Here is a 20,178-nt window from a genome sequence, read left to right on the forward strand (position 1 = left end):
CAATCATCTCTTTTGCCCATTTCACAGTGTTTATACCAATACTTACCTCCTAACAATATATAGTTAAAATATAGAAAGGCTTAAAATGCATCAGAAAGCATGAGCAACTGTTACTATTTTTGTCATTTTTTTATTATTTTTATACCAAGGTGGTGTGGATGGAGAGCTGTAAATGAGTTTTAGAAATATTTTTGAGGGAGAATTAATAGAATTTGGGAATCACGTGGAAGTAGTCGGAAAATGAGGGGCCACAAATAACTCCTGAATTTTTACTTGAGCAATTATATGGCCATTAGAATCATTTCCTGGGATGGAGAAGATTGGAAGAGCAATAGGACACTGAGGAGGGAAATCAAAAGCTCCATTTTAGACATTTTCAGCTGCAGATGCCTTTGAAATATCAAAGGAAAAATGTCAAGCTGGAGAGAGAGCAATGGGTAGTGGTGACAAGCACTTGAAACCTTGCTAACTGTGTGACTGACTTACACTTAAGTTTCATCACCTATATATTAAGTGGAGATAATAATAGTTCTTATCTCAATCGGGTTGTTAAAAAAAGATTTAACACCTTTTATGTTTAAAGTACTTAGAATAGTGTGTGGCACCTAAGAAGCCCTAAATAAGTTTTTGGTAGATGAATTATATTAAACTAGTGTTCACTCCTTTCCAAGAGTAAATGGCTCTCTATCCCAAATCTTACCAAAGAAAGTTTGGTTATAAAGCTCAGGAAAAAAAAAGTCTAAAGATTAAATACTCAGAGGCTGCCCACACATTGGTAGTGTTTGAAACCAAGAATCACTGAAGGACACATCAGAAAACAGCAGCAATCTGAGCTCCTAGGTGCTGCCGCATTTAGAGTTTGAGGGGAGTAGAAGCAAGTCACCAGAAAAGGAAAGAAATCCAAGAGAGGTTAGTGTCCTGTAGGCCCAGAGGAGAGCGTGATTCCAGAAGAAAGGCATTGCCCGGTGTGTTGGATGCTGTTGGGAACACGAGAGCTGAGGACTGGCTTTGTGGGAAGGGAGGCAAGTTAGGGCCAGCACTCTCAGAAACCGATTATTAACTGTCCTCCCACCAGCTTTTTTCTGTTTCAGAAGCACAACCTCCTAAGGGTCAACAGCATCCCTCCTTTAGTGAGTGAGACTCCTTCCAATGTCTTGTCTGGAACCATGTCAGAGAAGGTCAGAACTACAAGACGAGCTTGATGGAGTCCTCAGACAGGAGGTCCTATGCCCTCAAAGAGCCTGGTAGTCTGTCTCAGAACTTTGAGAGAGCTCTGATCCCCCACAGTATTTCCTTCTAGTGTGAAGTCTCCTTGAAAGGAAAATGTGGTCATTAATACAGTCAGCTTTTCTTCCCCACTTGTAGCCCTGAGCATTTCATCAAGAAAGTCCTGAGGGCATTCTTGCAGAAGCCAGCTGCCTCTCAAAGAACCCAAAAGGGCATCATTATCATGAGAAAATGAAGTCTACTACTTGGAAAATGCCACGGAGTATCATTCTCTCAGCACTGCCTTTAAGTGCATTTTGGAACTGGGTCCGTCCTTCACATTTATTTATTTATTACTGCTTAGGGGCATGAAGCAGGACTGTCACTGAAGTTTGTTTTCCCAGTAGTTATGTTGGTGGCTGCATCATAATTGTCATTTGTTTTATTATTTTAATCTCTAGGATTCATTCTATTCTTGGTTGTGATCATTCTTTCTCATGGGGCACTTTACAGGGCTAAAGAACCTCACAATCCAGACATGATACTTTAGGATCTGAGGAACCTATTAAAAAAAAAAGAGTGGTGCTGTCAGCTGTTTTTGGGGTGGTGTCCTGGACCCCTTTGAAAAATTTTGCTCAGAGACTTCAATATGAGTTGCATAACTAGCATGACTTATTTGCAGCTCCAGAGAGCTGTAAGCTAACAACAGCAGTTGAGAAATATTTTCATAATTCCACATTCAGATCAAGTATCCTTGACTAAAGATCTTTCACAATAAGTTAGGTTCTCATTTATTTGGAATGATTTAGGTGTGGTTCTGAGTGAATGTAGAGGCATATTTTGGAAAAGTGTTCTCCCAAAACTTTAATGCTTGAGCTGTATTTTTAAATAATCATTTTAAGGTTGTCTTGCTATTATGGGTTTTAGAAGGAATTCTAAAATTTCTAAGTAATTCAGTTAAAGAGCTGCCTTCCTTTGGAGCATTCCAAAGTTTTTGTTTGTTTACTTATTCTGAAGAGTCTTACAAAATCTTCCCTTTTTAATTTGAGGGACATTAAGTAACTAAAAGTTTTTCATGAAGCCTTTGATCTCATTGTAAAATTGAGACTTAGATGAAAGAAGGTGTTTCCTGTTCCCTTTTCCAATTTTCTTCCCACCCAGCAGCAATTTTTTTCTCATATACCAAATGCCAAAATGCCCAGCTTTCATTTAGGTAACTGTACCTTTTCCTAAATGTCTCAAGGATTGCCCAGAACCAGGAGAACAACCAACTTTTTAAAGCCAAAGAAAAAAAGGACTAGAGAAAGAAAGATTGGATCAAAACTTAGATGAGGCAGGATGGACTAACATCTTACCAATAACACCTGGTGATTTTTGACCCCCAATGACATATTTATGCAGAAGACTTTCTGGTTAATCTAGGGTAGGGTAGAATTACTTATACGATATTTTATTTTTCCATATCCCTCTATGGCCATTAGCTAAATGATAAAATTTTAGAAAGAGGAAAATGCATGATTCTCATGCAAATATAAAATGAACATCTTTCAAAGACTTTATTTACCTCATTAATTAATGAGGGAATCAGGAAGATGTTACAACCAAGTCCAAAGGAAAGTTCAAGAACCATGCATGTTCAGGCAAATAAGAAGGCTGCGTTGAATTTACAATGAGATGCAAAATGGGTCTTTCCAAAGGACAGGAATCAATTGCATGCCATTAGACACAATCTGCATTTCTGTGGGCAAGAATCATTTGCATTATCCATTTTTTGCAGTTTATAGAGTGGCAAAATAGCTCACAGTCAATGAAAGATTGCAATAACTAGGAAGGATGCCCTTACCAGGATACCCAGTAATCTTTTGGGTCCATTTTAGTCTTTTATAATATTTTTTTCCTACAGTTTGGTTCATTCCCTCCACCCTTTCCCCTGTCACTCTCACACACAAACGTACTCCAAAACAGAGAGGGAACAGAAATCCACGACCCCTATCAACTTATAACTCAGATGTAATGAAATTGAAAAGTAAACCAAAAGTAAGTATTTCTGATGTGATTTCCTGAAAGTTTCAGTTTGCATTTTTAAACTAGAGAATGAGGCTCTAAGAATAAGATTATTCTTATTTTGAATATATAAGTATATATTATATAGTCTACACATATAATATATACCTTATGAATAAGATTACTCTTATTTTGAATAATCCCAATGATTTTTTAAACAAAAATGTATATGAGAAAGGAGGAAAAAGGAAAATAAGAGGCAAAAAGGTAAAGTTAAATATCTTAGTTACAGACCATGTGTGCATTAAACTAGAGCCTACCTGTAGCTAATGTCTGCACGACATGAGACTAATTAACCGATAGTGAATTGTTTCTGTTGAGCATTATTATTAATGAAGTGATCGTTTTTATTGTTTCAGTCTATGCTTCTGACTCCATAATAGCCACAAATAAACTAAACCACTGTGGGATTTTACAAGTGAATTTGATTATTACTGTTTTCTGTTTCATAAAAGGACTATAGTATTAACTCTAATTAAAGGATCAGCTTTTTGTTAATGAACAATTAATTTTGTAAATCGGAGATCAGACAGATACATATTATTTGCCTTTTTACAAAAAATTCTTAGAGATAAGAAGATTTTCTGAAGTTCAAATCCATCTTTTAAAGAACTCTCTTATCCCGTTCTTCCCATCTAGGGCTGCTACAAAAAAAAATTGAAAATTACTCAAACTTCAATAATAAGAATTTTTTCAGTGCACATTTGTGCATCAAAATATTTTTTTAAACCTACTGACTCCATTTTAAAGGTCCCACTTTAAAGGTTCTAACTCAGCAAGTACTATTCAAATTGAGTCTTTTAAACCTTACGCTTAAACCTCCTGGCTCACTTGCCTGCCCTCTCACTGACCTTGCTTTCTCCCACTTGTGGCCAGAAAGTTCAAGTTAGTCAGTACAGAGCTGGGAGATGGAGGGATGTGGGGAAAAGTTTCATATGAAAAACAGATACTATTCATTTGGCTATTTGCACTATTAGATATTTTTCTTTTGAAATATAATCTGCTTTCAACAAGAGAGAATATGCTATATCATGCAGCATATGCACTAGAGAAATGAAGATGACTGCCAAAAGACAGCACCACTTAAAAGGCGAATTGTTTTTAATTGGTATGAACTTGATGAAGACCTAAGAATAGTGTGTTGGGAGATAAGCCCGTAAGGCTATTTGACATTTGATAAGACTCTCACTTGGGAAACATAAAGTAGAAGTTTATTGTTTTTGCTATTAACCCTAAGTGTCCAGATAGTCACACACACACACACACACACACACACACACACACACACACACTTCATTTCGATGCTACTTAAAAAAACACAAGTTTCAACCATTGCAACAGTTCATGGGGCTTCAGTAGCTTCCTTTCTGCTCTGTGTGCTTTTGTTGTATCTTCCTCACAGTAGAAAGAGATCAAATGCAAAGTGATGGATAGTATAAGCAAGGAGAACTGAAGGTTTTGTTTTGTGCATCCTTTATATTCTAGATTTCATCTGAGACTCACTTTGGGAGATAAAACATAAGCAAATCAATCTAGCTACTTGTCATTCTTATAAGCTTATATATGTGGGAAGAGATGGAACCTAAGATCTAAAATCAGCTTGGAGATATTTATGATCTCAGTGTGCTTGGTATCTCCACTAAACATCCTATAGAAGAAGTTGGAACACAACAGCCCAGAGGCGAAATTCAGACCCTTCCACCACTCTTCCCATCCCCATTCCCCATGAAGTTTTACTGGAACACTGCCGCATGCACCTGTTTGCACCTTGCCTCTGGATGTTTTCACAGTAGGTTGGCAGAGCTGAGAGGTTGGAACAACAGAGACCCACAAACATGGCCCACATAATAGGAAATATCTTCTATCTGACCCTTTACAGAGAAAGCCAGCTGATCCTTGTTCTCTTGTAATGGTCACTGAGGAGAGTTATTATTGGAGAGAGAACAATAACCTCTCCAACACAGGAAAAGCTGATGCGGCACAATTCTTTTAGAGCTCTTGTCATTTTCTTTTTTTTTAAAACAAAATTCACCAGCACATTATTAAAGAAGCATTATTCATCATGTTATTATCAAAGTTGGCAGACTTATTTGCTTTTGGGTTTTTTTCTTTAATATTCAAAGGAATTTAGTATACATTTTCTTTTATGTGTATACCTGGATTGTAAATCTCAGTGCTCATGTTTTGTCATGATTCTTGTTCCAGAAGCTAGGCAGACCTATGAGAATGTGTGATAAGAGGGTTAAAATTATTTTGATTGCAGATTTTGGTTTTATATTTCTAGAAAGCTCCTATAGGTAGCATGATTTAAACAGGAGACTTTTTAATCTTTGAGGATGCTGTTTTCCCCCACATTCCCTAAGTGCCAGAAGGTGGAGTCAATAATTCAGAAATAAGAGAGGGAGGTGACCTTGTGATGAGACTTTCTTACAAATAATTTTGGGTGGCCCCTCCTTCCTGTCCAGGTTGTATGTGACCTTCATTCTGTCCTAGGAGATGGATCTGCAAAAGTAGCAAGCATGGGGTCCTTGCTGAAGGAACTCCTTCCATGCCTCCTGACACTATGAGCTGCTTGGCGGGACTTGTGGCTCTCCCGCCAGATCCCCGGGCTCCACACACAGCCCAGGCTCAGGCCTGAGAAGCACTCTTATTGAGCAACTTCCAGTTTGAAAACTTGGATGGGTTCATGTTAGAATTTCAGTTGCCTTAAACTGGATATGAACCATTTGCACTTGCTAGAACTTAATGCTACAACTATCTTATCAGTTCTTTCCTTTTCTGCCAAAGTCAAGGTTAAGGAGCCAGACTTGCATGCCACCTCAGCATGACTCTGTGAGAAAGCAGTAGCATCATGGAAAAATAAAATTTTTATTCCAAAATTCTTCCTCCAGATTATTATCCTAACTTTTTGAAAATGAGAGTGGTTCCCTCTGAGCTTTTGTCCCTAGGCCCCTGTCAAGGTCATTGCAATTATGGCCATTGTTGATTAGTGGGAGAGGGGAAAAAGCCTTGTTTTGGAATCTGAATAGTATCCTACATTCTAGAGAAACTCAGAGAAAAACTAGGTTCTCACTAGTATGGCTTCTCTTGGAGTGGGGGGTGGGGGGTGGGGGTGGAAGCTCCTAAACAGACGTATGAGTGCAGAACCTCTCATTTACGGTGACATGCCTGTGGACTTAAATTTGTAGCACAGCTTTTCTCCATGATATAAAAAGGACTGTAGTCCAGACTAATTCAAAGAATGTGTGAGGCACAAGACTTTGCTCCATTCTTGGAAACTTACAAAAAAAACCTCTTTCTCCATATAAATAAATCTTTGGAAGCACGTAGAGCAGAAAAGCAAAGAAAGTTACAGAATATGAGATCCAGACTAAAAAAAATACTTCCTTAAATATCTCCAAGGGCTTATTTTGTTATAGTTTTAATATCAGTATTAGTCTGCTGTAAGAATAGCCAGCATCTTGCAGGAGGCACAAGTGCTGGGATTCTTGAGCGAGTGAGAAGAAACCACCAATCCCCTGCTCTGAAGAGCTGCCTCTGTGGGTGCAAAGCAGAGAGAAAGCAGGTGGCCTGTGGCTGGAATGCCTTGCAGCTGGGAGTTCATATGACACTCACAAAGAAACCAATCCAGAAAGAGTGGCAAATGAGCTTGTGAACTAAAGCGAAGCGCCCATCGCAGGACAGGGTGGCAGAGCCCTGAGCACCTCCTGTGACAGCACTGGACTGTGGGGCAGGTGCTATGTGGCCCCTCGCAAACCCCACCATCTCCCATCTGGGGCTCCTCATCCTGCCCTTTTGTTTGCTTGCTGACTGCAGGTTCATCCCCGAGGCCTGGTCAGCCTGCACCGTGACCTGTGGCCTGGGGACCCAGGTGCGAACAGTCAGGTGCCAGGTGCTCCTGTCTTTCTCTCAGTCGGTGGCTGACCTGCCTGTTGACGAATGTGAAGGGCCCAAGCCAGCATCCCAGCGTTCCTGTTACACAGGACCGTGCAACGGGGAAGTTCCTGAGTTCCACCCAGAAGAGACACAGGGCCTCTTTGGCAGCCTGCAGGATTTTGATGAGCTGTATGACTGGGAGTATGAGGGCTTCACCAAGTGCTCCGAGTCTTGTGGAGGAGGTAAGAAGCGGGGCTCTGGCGCAGATCCCCACCATCTTCGTGTCCTTTTCTGTATCCACTCTCCCTGTGTCATGTGACTGCCTCTAGTCCAGGAATGATAAGCAGGGGAGAGGGGAGGAAGCTGTTCTTAATGTAAAGCACACTGAATGAAACACAGATGTATTTCTCTTTGGGCTTGAGTGGCTCTCTAAGACTGTCAGCTGTGAGTGGCCAGCACAGCTAATGCTTTTACTTTCAGTTGTCATTCTGATATTTCACAATATATCCTAGCATTTCTGATGGAGAAACACAGTTGACACTGACTTGGCAATGCTCTCAACATCCAGTTTTATTTATTTATGCCCTTGCCTCAGTGCATGTGGTGGGGACCAAGACCCAAAATGACAAAACATTCTGCTGTTCCCAAGAAGAAGTTGTAGTCCCTCTGATTTACTCAGTTGATTTTCCAAAATCATATCTAGTTACAAAGGGAAAGGGTGTATTAAAATGGCAGTTAACACACTGGTTACCTGGAACCGGAGAGAAATTTAAAGTCTGAAGCCACCGCCATTTCACAGATGAGAAAACTAAGGAACAAAGAAGCTGAGCGACTTGTTCAAAATCACACAGATAGTGAGTGACAGCCTGGACTAGGCCTGCTATTTATTTATTTCTGTCTAGAGTATTTCCATCATCCCACACTTCTTTAAGCACTTAGAGAATTCCTGAAGCTTTCTCATTGTGAATATTATTGAACTAATGTTAGGTATTTCCATGTATGTTGACCTGGTTCTGTTAGATATATTCTATGGTGATATCAGAGCCAGTGGTTCTTTATTTCAGGTGTTACAAATGGGATTGTAGTGAGAGACAAAGACATTGAAGTCAATTCTTCAAGATTATGATCTTTCTTACCACTATAGGGAATACATTACATTCGTACTGCCACTGTCTCCAAACCCTACTCCCAAGAGAGATTTTGATAGGTGAGGACATGCTGGCTGGTTTTCTGCCAGATCTTTCTTACTGGCTGTCAGTAACCCCTTTTGGCACATTAAGGTTCTTTATTCCCAGTAAAGTTTCTTACTTCACCGGTATAAAGAAATATTAAAATCATTTCCCAGAACTCTTCTCTAAACCATGACTTTCAGAAAGGCATCTTTTGTCCTTATTGAGAATGTTAAGAGCAAATGTGTGCAAATTGTTCACACGTAGTTGAGAAGCAATGAATAGTGGAACAAGTACTAGCAAAGAATTGATTTCTCTATCAGGTCTTTTAGTAAGCATTTAATAGTTTTGACCATGAGGTTCTTGTTTGTTTCTAAGTCTTCCGATTTCAAACCGTGGAATTCTTAAGTGTTTTAATGGAGAGCCCTGTTATTTTAAAACCTAAAATTTTCCATGTGATTCTGGGAGAGTTTCCTGGAATTCAGCTGATGTATGTTCTTATGGTGTTGTCCACACACATTGAGGACATCTTTTCTTCCAAGCTTAACAAGGGAGAAGTGTTAAATAAGCTATGGTGATCTCTGAGCCCAGACAGGAGCTGAGAGGTCAGGTGGAAAGGTCACAGCCAGTGGCTACAGTTGCCTTTCCATTATAATGAATGACTCAAAAGTTCAGATGGTATGTGTTTATCCTCAATTTCCATGATCACCTGAACTGAATAATCATTATCTCTAGTCTAAAATAAATGCACTTAGAAAAAAAATATTTATGGTTCTCAGTTATAGGTCAAACCTGGAACTTCATGAGCAGATGGAAAATACAGACTCAGTAATAAAATATATAAATAACCAGATACGTTTATCTTTAAGATTCTGACCATTCTGCTGATCAACCAAGGGTATAAAATTCAAAGCATAAAGAGTGTGTGGAATGTTTTTGATTTCAAATGTTTTCAGAAGACACTAATTTGGATATCAGATTTAGATGTGTGCTATACAATTGATCTCTGCCTGTTGGAATTCAGCATCATTGTATAACATAAATTGTACATCCTCTATATCCAAGATAGGGTAAAGCTGCTGAAATGTCTTAGGTCTTTAACTGTCAGCAACTGTGCACACTTACATACAGGTATGTCCCTGTGCCAAGAGAATATATTTATGCCTAAAATGATAGAGTTAAAAATTCCAAAGTGGTGAAAATACACCAGGGTTATAAGGTCCATGTGATGCCTGTACACACTAAAAAATTATTTTGCTCTATGGGACATGTATATTTTCAAGTAAGTGTTTGGCAGTCACACTTGATTGCATTATCAACTTTGATCTTTCGACAAAATATAACCCACAAGGTCGTATATGATTTTAATCATCCCGACTGAAGCCAATCAAAAACGTGCAGGATTAACAGATTTTATATCAATTTTGGGTTGTAAGGCTGGTCAGCCTAATTTTATTGTCTTTGCAATCTCCAGAGATGAAACTGGATAGACACAGAAGTAACCTCTCACCTAGCAGAGGTCGTGGGCAGAAGGAACTGTTAGCGATGCAGGCTGTAGTGGTGGCTGCATTTCCCCATGCTGTCGTCAACTATCAGGCAACAATTAAGCTGTTCTCAGAGATATAAACACAGTAAAATCCCATTTTCTGGAAGACTGAAAGGGACCCTAACTTGTTCAGATATGTGTCCTGTGTTCCACTATCATCTCTTTGTTATGTTTAATTTCCCACATGTGAACTAATAGGTGTGGCAAGGAGAGTGGATTTGAACCCAAACACCTTTATTCTGTTGAACTCCTAGGTGGTAAAAATCAATATTAAAATCTAGCCAAAGGAAAACTTGAAATCTACTTCAGAAGGAAGGAAAGGTGAAGTCTTGTACCTATTGCTCTCTTTTCTGAATCCTCTCTCCTTTCGCTTCTGTCAAGAAAGAAAAACTCAAAGTCATAAAGTACTATACTTTAAACATGTGCTCTGTGTTAGTTAAAAATTTCCTTCTAAGTGCATATAGTAGCCTGTTTGGAAAAAGCACAAACTTGGTGAGCTAACTTTTCACATCCCTGCCTGACTCCCCAGGGCCAATTATCCTGTGAACTCACAGGTGAAATGCTCACACTGCCTCTCTCTTCCAACCTCTCACAACCCCATTCCAGGCAGTGCCCTCACTCCGTGTCCCTTCCTCCAGCCATCCCATCCCCACCTCCCCTTAGCCTAAATTGTGCTATGTGTAGCCGTGCCCTTTAGACTTGTCATGCCACAAAAATGTATTGTGTGTTGACCGCAGGGCTGGTCCCAGATACTCCTTAATTACCGCAGTGCTCTGTCCTCAGTCGGCCCCCACCACCCAGGCCCCACCTAGGAATGCTGAGGCAACCAGCCCCTATGGCCATAGACATTTAATGCACAGCATTGCGGAGGCCAAGCACATTTGTTTTACAATACTCTAGATCAGAATTTAGCAACTCAAGAATGCTTTCTTATCTCTGCATTTACCCACCCCCAAAGTGATTTTTATCTTGAGCTAGGGTTATTGGTCTGGGGTCAGGTAAATTTGTGTTCCACATAGCTAAAAGAAGACCTACTGGGGTGCTTTGAGTCTTCAGCACTTGCTGCACTCGTTCCTTGCACTCCTAAAAGAATACACACAATATAAACAAGGAGCTCACAAGTCCTCACTCATACACCTGAAGCACTTTAAGTAAGGTTAACGACAAGCCCTGTGGTCACTTCCTGCCTCGGATCACCAACGCAGCTTCATAAGGTGTTCAGTAGCTGCATAGGGCAAAAATTTATTTTATTTTAGAGCAACACTTAGAATCTCTTGGCTTTTACCAGTCAGTGAATTTAAAATGTAATTTCTAACATAATCACCGCTCTTGGTTCTGTATGGAGTAATCAGCTTCATCCAGCCCCTTGTCGTCCCTACCTTAATAATGCCAGACTATTCCAGTGGGAAGTATCTGTGATGATATCAGCAATTCATGTGAAATGTTTTGCTTTATCATTATACCATGAAATTCAAATGGCTCATCCCAGCTGCAACCAAGAGAACACCGCCCTATAGTCAGCCTTACGGGATACGGTGGAGTGACTTGAATATCTAGTACAAATCTCAAACGTTCCACCCTAAACTGGCCACGGTATGTTTAAGTGAAGTTGTGAAGTTCATACAAGGCTTAGAAAAAAAGGAAAATTATATTCCTGGCCACAGGGTAAATATTGTGACTAATTTTTTAAATGTTTGATTTATCAGACTTACTGAGAAGAAAGAAAGGCAACTCGGATTCTGGCTTTAACATGCCACTTCTTATATGATGGTGTCACTGAGTGAACTGTCTCAGTAAGTGCAACATCACCTTAGGAAGCATTAGCCTGTTGGTCGGGGTGATGAGTTCTTGGAGAAACATCAAGGAGAGAAGAGGGAAGCAGCAGGACTAATAAAGTGTCAGCTGTCCTAGGTTAGTTCCTAATTGACAAAGCAAGGCAGAAAATAAAAATAAATGTGTGTGCAATTTATATATAAAACTAATTACACAGACTGTCACACACTCTGCTATAACTGTATACAAATATTTGACTACAGATAGATATCTTTAGACGTGCACATCTGTATATACATAGATAGCTATGTATGACTGAAAGCAAATTATCCAGAACGACCTGTCTCGCCTCTTCCTTACACTGAACTCTGCTAAAATGATCCCAGACAAATGTCTAGGCTATTCCTGAAGCTCTCCAGCAGATACAACGGCCTCCTAGTACTTTTAAATGTTAATGCTGTCAGTCACTAAAGCACAGTCTCACCATTTATCAACTGTATGACACGAGTAAAACTTCCCACTCTCCCATGCCTCTGTTTTATTGTCTGTAAACTGGGGACAATAGTGCCTACCTCATGGAATTGTTGAGAGGATTAAATGATGCATGTCAAACTCCACCTTGGTACCAGGCTGATAATACGCAACCTATGGCTTTTGACTATTGTTCTAAGTGTGGGCACCAGAATGAAATGCCTGGCCATTACCTTACAGGTACACGTTTCCTTGCTCCATGAGAGTCCCCGTTAGGGATCCTATACACCACGTTGGAAGACCTGCCAAGTGACCTTGCACCCATCGCTGCTCAAACCCTCATTTCACTAGCGCTACATCAGCAGGTGTCAGTGGGAACACTGTTTCCCATGAATGTAAGGATATTGTTTTCCATGGATGTAGTCCTTGTGCATCTTGTTCTCTTTCTTTGTTCCAACTTCCAAAGTTGCCCTAAATCATGAAAAAAATGAACCAGAACCAAAAAAAAACCAACAGACTGGAGTGAGGGATGCAAGGCCCCAGGAGAAAAGCAGCATACAGAATGTTGGGTATTAAAATGTGGCTCATGGCATCCCTTCCAAATATGATGATCTGTTGGTTAAAATGTAATATGTGGAGGTCTTGGCCATTTTCTCTTGTCACTCTGCCCTCTTTCTGCATTAAATAATCACTTTTCGGCATTGGCAGCTACTGAGCTTGGTGGCATTTTTAAAAGCACTTTAGTGGTACTGGTGGCAGCCTCCCCTCCTTGAGGGAGCTGCCCTCCTCTTGGGGCACGAACTTTTGAGTACTTTCTCCCACAGCCAGCAGGGCTTGACAAGATGGGCAGTCATGGACTTTGAACTGCCGTCTCTGACATGCAGCAAGAGTCCTACCAATCCCAGAGACCTCCCACCACTGCCTTGTCTACACTTCATCACTGCACACATGCCCACTTTGGCCTGACAGCGTGATTTGCACACAGGTCTCCAGGAGGCTGTGGTGAGCTGCCTGAACAAACAGACGCGGGAGCCTGCTGAGGAGAACCTCTGTGTGACCAGCCGCCGGCCCCCGCAGCTACTGAAATCCTGCAGCTTGGACCCCTGCCCAGCAAGGTAAGGGGCTTGCTGCCTGCCTGCTACCCAGGGGCCTATTCAGGGCTGGGTGTGTCTGACCATGGGCAAGACCAGAACACTTATTGTTACCAATGTTTTGAAAAGCAATTAACATCAGTTCAAGCTTTTAGTCAAATCCACTTAAATTTAATTGAAACCAGGACCTTGGAATTCTAGCCCAGTGGTCATGCTCGGGGTCCAGAAGGCTCCGTGCACTGAAACAAGCCCCGTGGCATGGCTGGTGTGTCCACGTGCCACACTGTTGCTTTCTCCTGGAGGCAACAAGAACTGGCCACACTTCCTAGTCTTTACCACCTTTTAGCCTGTGTCTCATGCCCTCACACCACAGTAATCGATTGGCACGTGGATCGCAGGGTATAAGGAACTGAAGCATCTGGGTATAGAATTGATCCACTGTGAAATCTATATGCACACAGCATGCAGACTCATTATAGCATGCTCAGGGTACATGTGTCATCCCACATGTACAAAATCAATTAGAGCATTTCATTGTTTAGCCCTGCCTGGGTCTAATTATTACCCAACCTTGAATCTTACATAATCAGTCCAATCACTGCTTCATTCCACATTATTTTATGGTGTCTTGAGACTTGCTTTCAGATACTTCTTTGGAGCGAGTCTCTGTAGAAGTTAAACCATCTCATCTATGATTCTGGTTTCAAAGGGAGATGTTTAAGGAACCAAATTCAGAGTTCCAAGCCAGATGATGGGGTGAAGAACATGACTGGACATGGACATATCCTAGATGCAAAGGGGAATGCTGTTTCTGAATGATATTTCATCTGTTTCTTCTTTCTGTAGAGTAGCATGTAAACAGCAGTGTGTTGCCTTTAGGAATTAACAGTGTTTTACTGGTCAAGCTGATGTGGCTTGTCTGACTCCTCTGCCAACTAGATGCCTTTCTCTGGGACTTACAGATTACAGGCCTCCTCAGATCAGATCGTGGCACACTCTCACAGTGACACTGCCAGAGTTGTCCCATGTACTGATCTGCATGGTGGACCTGGCTTCCCCTCTCAGAAGTAGAAGTGAGGAGGACCACTCACATTCTCCAAGGCAACCAGAAAATCAAACGCTGCTTGGAGCAGAACCCAACCCATGAGAACAGCAGCCAGTAAAACAGAGTCATGGGCTGGATCCAGTGCATGGAATCCTGAGAAACATCTTTTCTGTGCCTGTCCAGCCTGGTCCTACATCTCTGTCCTAAACTCACAGTTCTCCAGTTGAGTGAACCTAAGACCTAACTGCATGGGCAAGGGATACAAACCCCTTCTATTTGACTGCATTCTCCCCTCAGAGGAAAAAGCAGAGTGCATTTAGCATGGACAGCCTGCAAGAGCCCTAGGTAGGGGGTCCAGAGGCTGGCTTCTCATCTAAACTCTGTCACCCACTAGCTGTGTGGCACTGGGCAAGATGTCTGCCTTTTCTGTTTCCACATTTGCAGAATGACCCGGCTGTACACACATACCATGACTCTTCATTACACTGTAGGCAGAAGCATTAGACCACCAGGGCTGCTTTTGTGCACTGGTAATTGGGATAATTTCTGTTCTGCTTATTTACCATCACTTTAAAAACAAATCTAAGTGTCTTTCTCACCACATTCTAGTGCTGCAATGGTATGTATCCAAATGCTGTGATGAGCTGAGGCAATGCCAAGTACCTGGGACTAGCTGAAAATCTTCTGGGATTTGCAGCTGCTAAACCCGTCCCTACCTGGGGCAGCAAGAGGAATAGGACACAAGATGTTACTCCCCACCCTCAAGTACTATGGCTAAATTAGATAAGCTAAATTCACTCTCCGCCCTTTTTATTGACTCCTGGGAAAGGACTCTTGTGAGGCTTAAGTTCCTTGCATTTGCTTCAGATAAACTCAGTGCTTTGATTTTCCACCAAGCAATTGTCAGACTGACAGGCAAGTCATCTCTACTGGGCTCAACCAGGCATTTCTTGGGCCAACCATACACTGCTGAGCATTTGTAGATTGCTGTTAATTAAAACAACAAGGAGGGCCAAAGTACAGTGGCCTGATATGGCTCACTCTCCTCATCTCCCATTAAAGAGCCAAAGCACATTTTCATCTTAGAAGTGAGAAATGTATGGAGGGGCCTTTCCTGTAGAATATTTCAGTATAATATCAGGGGAAAGAAAAAATCTCTTTTTGAAGGTTGATGTAGGATGTATATGGAAGAGGAAATGTGTTTGGTAGAGGCATAATGGGTGCTGTTTTCCCAAACACCTTCTGTTCAGTTGGGAATAATTTAAATCATTAATTCACAGTTCTTACTGCTCATGAACCAAGGTTCCCTGCACATTTTTGGGTGTCCTCTGATGGGCCCTGAGTTTCTGTACACTGATTTTTGGGCTCTTGGTCTATGCTGATTTCCATATGTTAAAAAAAATAGTAATTTTTGCGAGACATACAGAAATGATGTTTCTAGTCTTTGTCACTGGGCTTATATCCCTGAGAGGCAGTGCTGGTTAAGATAGGTGGCTTTCTCAGTTTGTCAGTCCTATGCCAGTTAGGAAGCTGTTTTTTCTCTTATATGTGATCAGAGTCATCAGATCACACGGAGAATACCAAAGTCCCTGGAGGCTGTGTCCTATCAAAGCAGCCTTTCTAACATTAAATCTGCCTCCTCCTGACTTACTCTGTGTGAATGACAGAGCTGGTATCAGAAGCACACATCCAACTTTCACCAGGTTTAGGCAGAGACGTTCTCAGACCTGGCTATCCACAGCAGGAAGGTGTGTTGTCAAGCTGGAGGTATTCTGATTGTTCCAATTCACCCATGCACACATGTGTGTGTGTGCATGCAAGCCCACAGATGCCTGCATATTTTTTAGGGCACATAAAAAAAAAAAACAGTGGTTTTCCATTGACGAGAACTAGATTTTCAAGTCCTTGCTGTCAGCTTTATGTCTCAATCCTCTTCTCTATTCACATAGCGCCTGGCATATTATCTGACACATAGCAGGTGGTTGTTAAGTGTCTATTGAATAAATAAGCATAAAGGACTAAGGCCAAACTGAAGTAGTGATGTTTAGGCTCAGTGATTAATGATAGCTGAGAAGACCTAAATGCTATTTCTGCTCTGCATCCCCCTTATCCCTTCTCTCCCACCCACCAGAAGGTGCTGAAAATGCCATTATTAGAGTCCCTCCCTTAGGCTTTAAATAACAGTTTAAAATTTAAATAGGCAAGGAGTAGCCCTTTACATTAGCAGCCACAATTGGCAAAAGATGCTCAAAATAAGAATGGAGGCAAGCTTTACTAGAAGGGTAGTAGACGCAGTGGGAGTGGGTGAACTGTTAGCATTACCCAGGGAGTTGATTGTCGGGAGAGATGGAAGGTAGCACATGGAGGATAGGTGTTAATCCTTAACAACCTTGCCTAATTCATTACAAGGAAGAAAAATCACTTTAGGCACCTTTACCACCATCTGAGTCATCTGAGTCTGGGAGCCCCACCACCTTGCCCACCTCCACTGGTGGGTTAGACCAGCTTAAGTGAGGAGTGTCCAAAAAGGAGCTAAGATCAGTTACTAGCAGAGAAGTCAGCCTCCTGTTCCCAATAAGAAAGCTTCCTGAGCATTACAGTCGTACAAGTAATGCACAAAAAATCTTTCTTTAAAAGTGAGGCCTAGCAGAAGTAATCAAGACAGACAGATACATGCTCTACTTTCCCCACCATGCTCTACAGTTCCACTCAATTCTTCTCCCCAAAGATAATCACTATTAATGGCTTGGTACATAACTTTCCAGTCTTTTTTTTAGGAATTTATATACATATATGATCATATTAAAATATACAAGACTTTCTTCCCTCTGTAATTGGGATCATATTGTGTATATTGCTCAGGAACTTGATCTTTTGCTGAATAATATAGCCTACAGGTCTTCCCCACCCCTGAGACCACCAATATAAAAACCAGTGGATTTAGACCTGTGTTCAAATTCTGCCAGTCATGTTTAGCTATGTGACCTTCAAGAGATCATATACTTTTGGGGTCCTCAGATTCCTGAGCTCTAAAATAGGATCCTGGTGGGCACTCAGAAAAATTCCCTTTTTCCCCCTTTCACTTCTTGGTGAGAAATCCTTTAAGTTTGAAATGAAACAGAATTTTTTGTATTCAAGACTTAACTCAGATTTGATTAGATTTTCTCTCTCATTCAACCAAGTCTTAATAATTAAGCTTTCCTGACCGTCTCCCTGGTTTATACTAGTGATGACATGAACAGCCCAAGGAAAGCCAGAAAACACTACCTTAAAAGACAAAAAAAAAAAAACAGAGTATGACTGTTATTAATTATAAGCATTTGATAGCTTGGCCAGTGTGTGTTGAAAAGATTTGGTAAACGGACATGGAGGAGGGGAAAGAAGTAAGCAATGAAAGCCAGATGGCTGAGAATGAAGGAAATTCCAGGCAATTTCTGCAGCTTTGTTCTAACATACTTTTTAAACTAAACTTTTATTTCTGTGCAACAGAGAACAGCTGAGTGGTGCAGAATAGATAAACATTGAAGGGGGAAAAAAAGCCCTTAATTCCAGGAACAGTGCCTGGTTTCTGCCCCTAGCCCCAACCCCAATCACTTCTCTCAGACCTAGGGTGGCTTCTTGAACCAGCAAGAACTATAAAATAAGTTTGAGAATTCCAGTTTGAGACAAGAGAGTTAAGAAAAACGTCGTAGAGGTCACAGAGTGTCCTCTTTAAAAGCAAATTTCAGAATGCCTATTTCATGGTACGCTAACAAAATCCATGCATACTAGCAGCAAATGATTTCCAATTTCTAATTTTCTTTTATATTAGCCTGAAATGGCTGGAGCAGAAGGTGTTGCCCTTTTACACAACCATGTTTTAATTTGCTTTCTGGTGGAGCTTTCACAGCTTTGCAGGCACCTTCCCTTTGACAACTTGTTTTAAGGGTTACTGTTTCAACATGCTCTCTAAATATTGGTTTATCTGCTGCTGTGTTCCCAAAGTTTCCATACACTGCCTTTGGCTCTGTCCACACTAACCGTTTAAAAGTGTGCCAGAGCTCACTGGCGTCCATAGAAATTGAGTCCAGATTTGGAGGCCATTTTCGGGCGCCTTTGGAGAGCTAATGTTATTACTATTGTCATCCTCCTTGGTAAATCCAAATGCATAATTACACTGTCTTTCCCTTTCTTCCCCTGATAGACAAGTTACAACAGAGGAACCTGCCAAGACCTGTTTCTTAACTTTGGGACCTGATTGGCCCAGTGGCATGTTCTCTTATTTCTCTACCCAGGAATGTGTTGGCCCAGTGATGAGAACTATTCCCAGCAGCATTTTGACATCAACAAGGGTAAACGTCACATGTATGCTGGCCTTAGGGCTTCAATCTTCATTTCTCTTAAAGACTGCCCTTCCCATGTCACCTGTTATATCAACCTTGAACCTCTGGGAAATGAACTTTGATGTTATTAAAAATTGCTTTGCATGCATAGATTTAATTGTTACATGAATCTAGGGTAAAAATCTCAAGGGATTGGATCTATCATCCTGTCATGTCCCCTGAAAGCACAAATGACTTGTTCTGGGAAGACAGAAACATCAGCTTTAGGAAAATCCATTCAATTAAGCTCTGAGAGGGACGTGTCCCTGTTCTCTTAACATCTCTGTAATTGGATAGTGCCTGAGACCACATAATTCTGCTAGGACTCTGGGGAAGTCCTTATATAGACCACTGATTGAAGATAACCTTCTGCACAAAATAGTAGGGTAGAAAGTGTTTCATATCTCAATTCAGTAAAAAATGAAAGTACACTGGGCATCTTCAAGTACAGCAGTCTGCTTGTATTTGGTCCTCAAAGATAACTAGAAGACAAAGACACACCCTATTCTAAAGGAGTTACAGTTACCAGTTAATGGAGGAAGATTTCAAAGCAGTAACTGCTGTGAATGAGGCAGGCACAGGCTTCAGTGGGAGCATGAGGCTGACGGAAGACTTCCTGGAGGAGGTGATATGATGCCTGTGCTGAATTGTTAAGGCATAAGTAAGGATTTCCCAGGGGAAGAAGAGAGAAAAGAGATGTTGCAGGCAGAAGGAAAAGCATGAACACAAAGGAAAGGACAAGAAATGGACGCTAGTGTTAGCTGGTGAGTAGGGGCCAGATCCAGGATAGCCCAGTATGGTAAGTAGAGGTGTTTGGAGTTTATGTCCTATAGGCACTGGAGAGCCCCTGAAAGGAGTTAAACGGGAGAGTGAAACAGAATCACTTAGAGAAAGATGACTCTGGCTGCTCATGCCATGGAACTGAAGAGCTAATGGTCACTAGCTTTTATATTATAGGTGGCTTACACTTTTTCTCATGTAGAGTCACAAATAAATAGTGTGTTGTGTGAGATCTACACCATTATGTTTTCATTAAATAAACAAGGACCCCTTGTCCTAGGGCTGTTAGCATTCTGCATGCCCCCAGTATGTTGTGGACTCAGCCAGTCCACCTGGCAGGAAGAGAGAACCCAAGTACGGGCATCACAAAGGCCATAAAAAGGTGCAGCTGGATGCCCCCCAAGGCCCTTCCAGCTCTAACATTCAGTGACTCTCTGGACGTAATGATAATTATCTGCAGAATGGAGGCTTCTCAGGAAAAAGAAAAAGTGAATTCTATAAGGGAAATACCTTGAATTAAATTTAAGTCCTGAAGACAGAGCACTGCTATTAGTCCCAAAACAGGAACTGGCTTGAACTATAAATTAAGGAGCCATGACAAGTCTACAGGGAGTAAGATGTACATTTCCATAAGAAAGATTCAGGCAAGGGCACTCAGCAACAAGGAGGGTGAAACACTGAAATCATGGCCATTTTTATAATACCTTAGTGGTGTTTGTCCTTGTGTACAAGGTCCAAAGTATTCTGCATCCCCCAATTTAGAATTGTACAGTGACCTTTAAGATAACTAGAATTT

The 20,178-nt window shown here is 41.2% G+C and overlaps 1 protein-coding gene across 5 annotated transcripts in view; it reads left to right on the forward strand.

Moving 5' to 3' along the window:
- ADAMTSL1 (ADAMTS like 1) overlaps window positions 1-20,178 on the forward strand; it is an 859,402-nt gene that overhangs the window by 674,442 nt on the left and 164,782 nt on the right. For all 5 annotated transcript variants that reach the window (XM_036888135.2, XM_036888127.2, XM_057498726.1 and 2 more), the window contains 2 exons: window positions 7,087-7,388; window positions 13,091-13,220. In XM_036888135.2, the coding sequence (XP_036744030.2) occupies window positions 7,087-7,388; window positions 13,091-13,220 (432 nt within the window). The remainder of the gene's footprint in view (window positions 1-7,086; window positions 7,389-13,090; window positions 13,221-20,178) is intronic.

Source organism: Manis pentadactyla, chromosome 3 (assembly GCF_030020395.1).
Source record: "Manis pentadactyla isolate mManPen7 chromosome 3, mManPen7.hap1, whole genome shotgun sequence".
Taxonomy (NCBI): Eukaryota; Metazoa; Chordata; class Mammalia; order Pholidota; family Manidae; genus Manis; species Manis pentadactyla.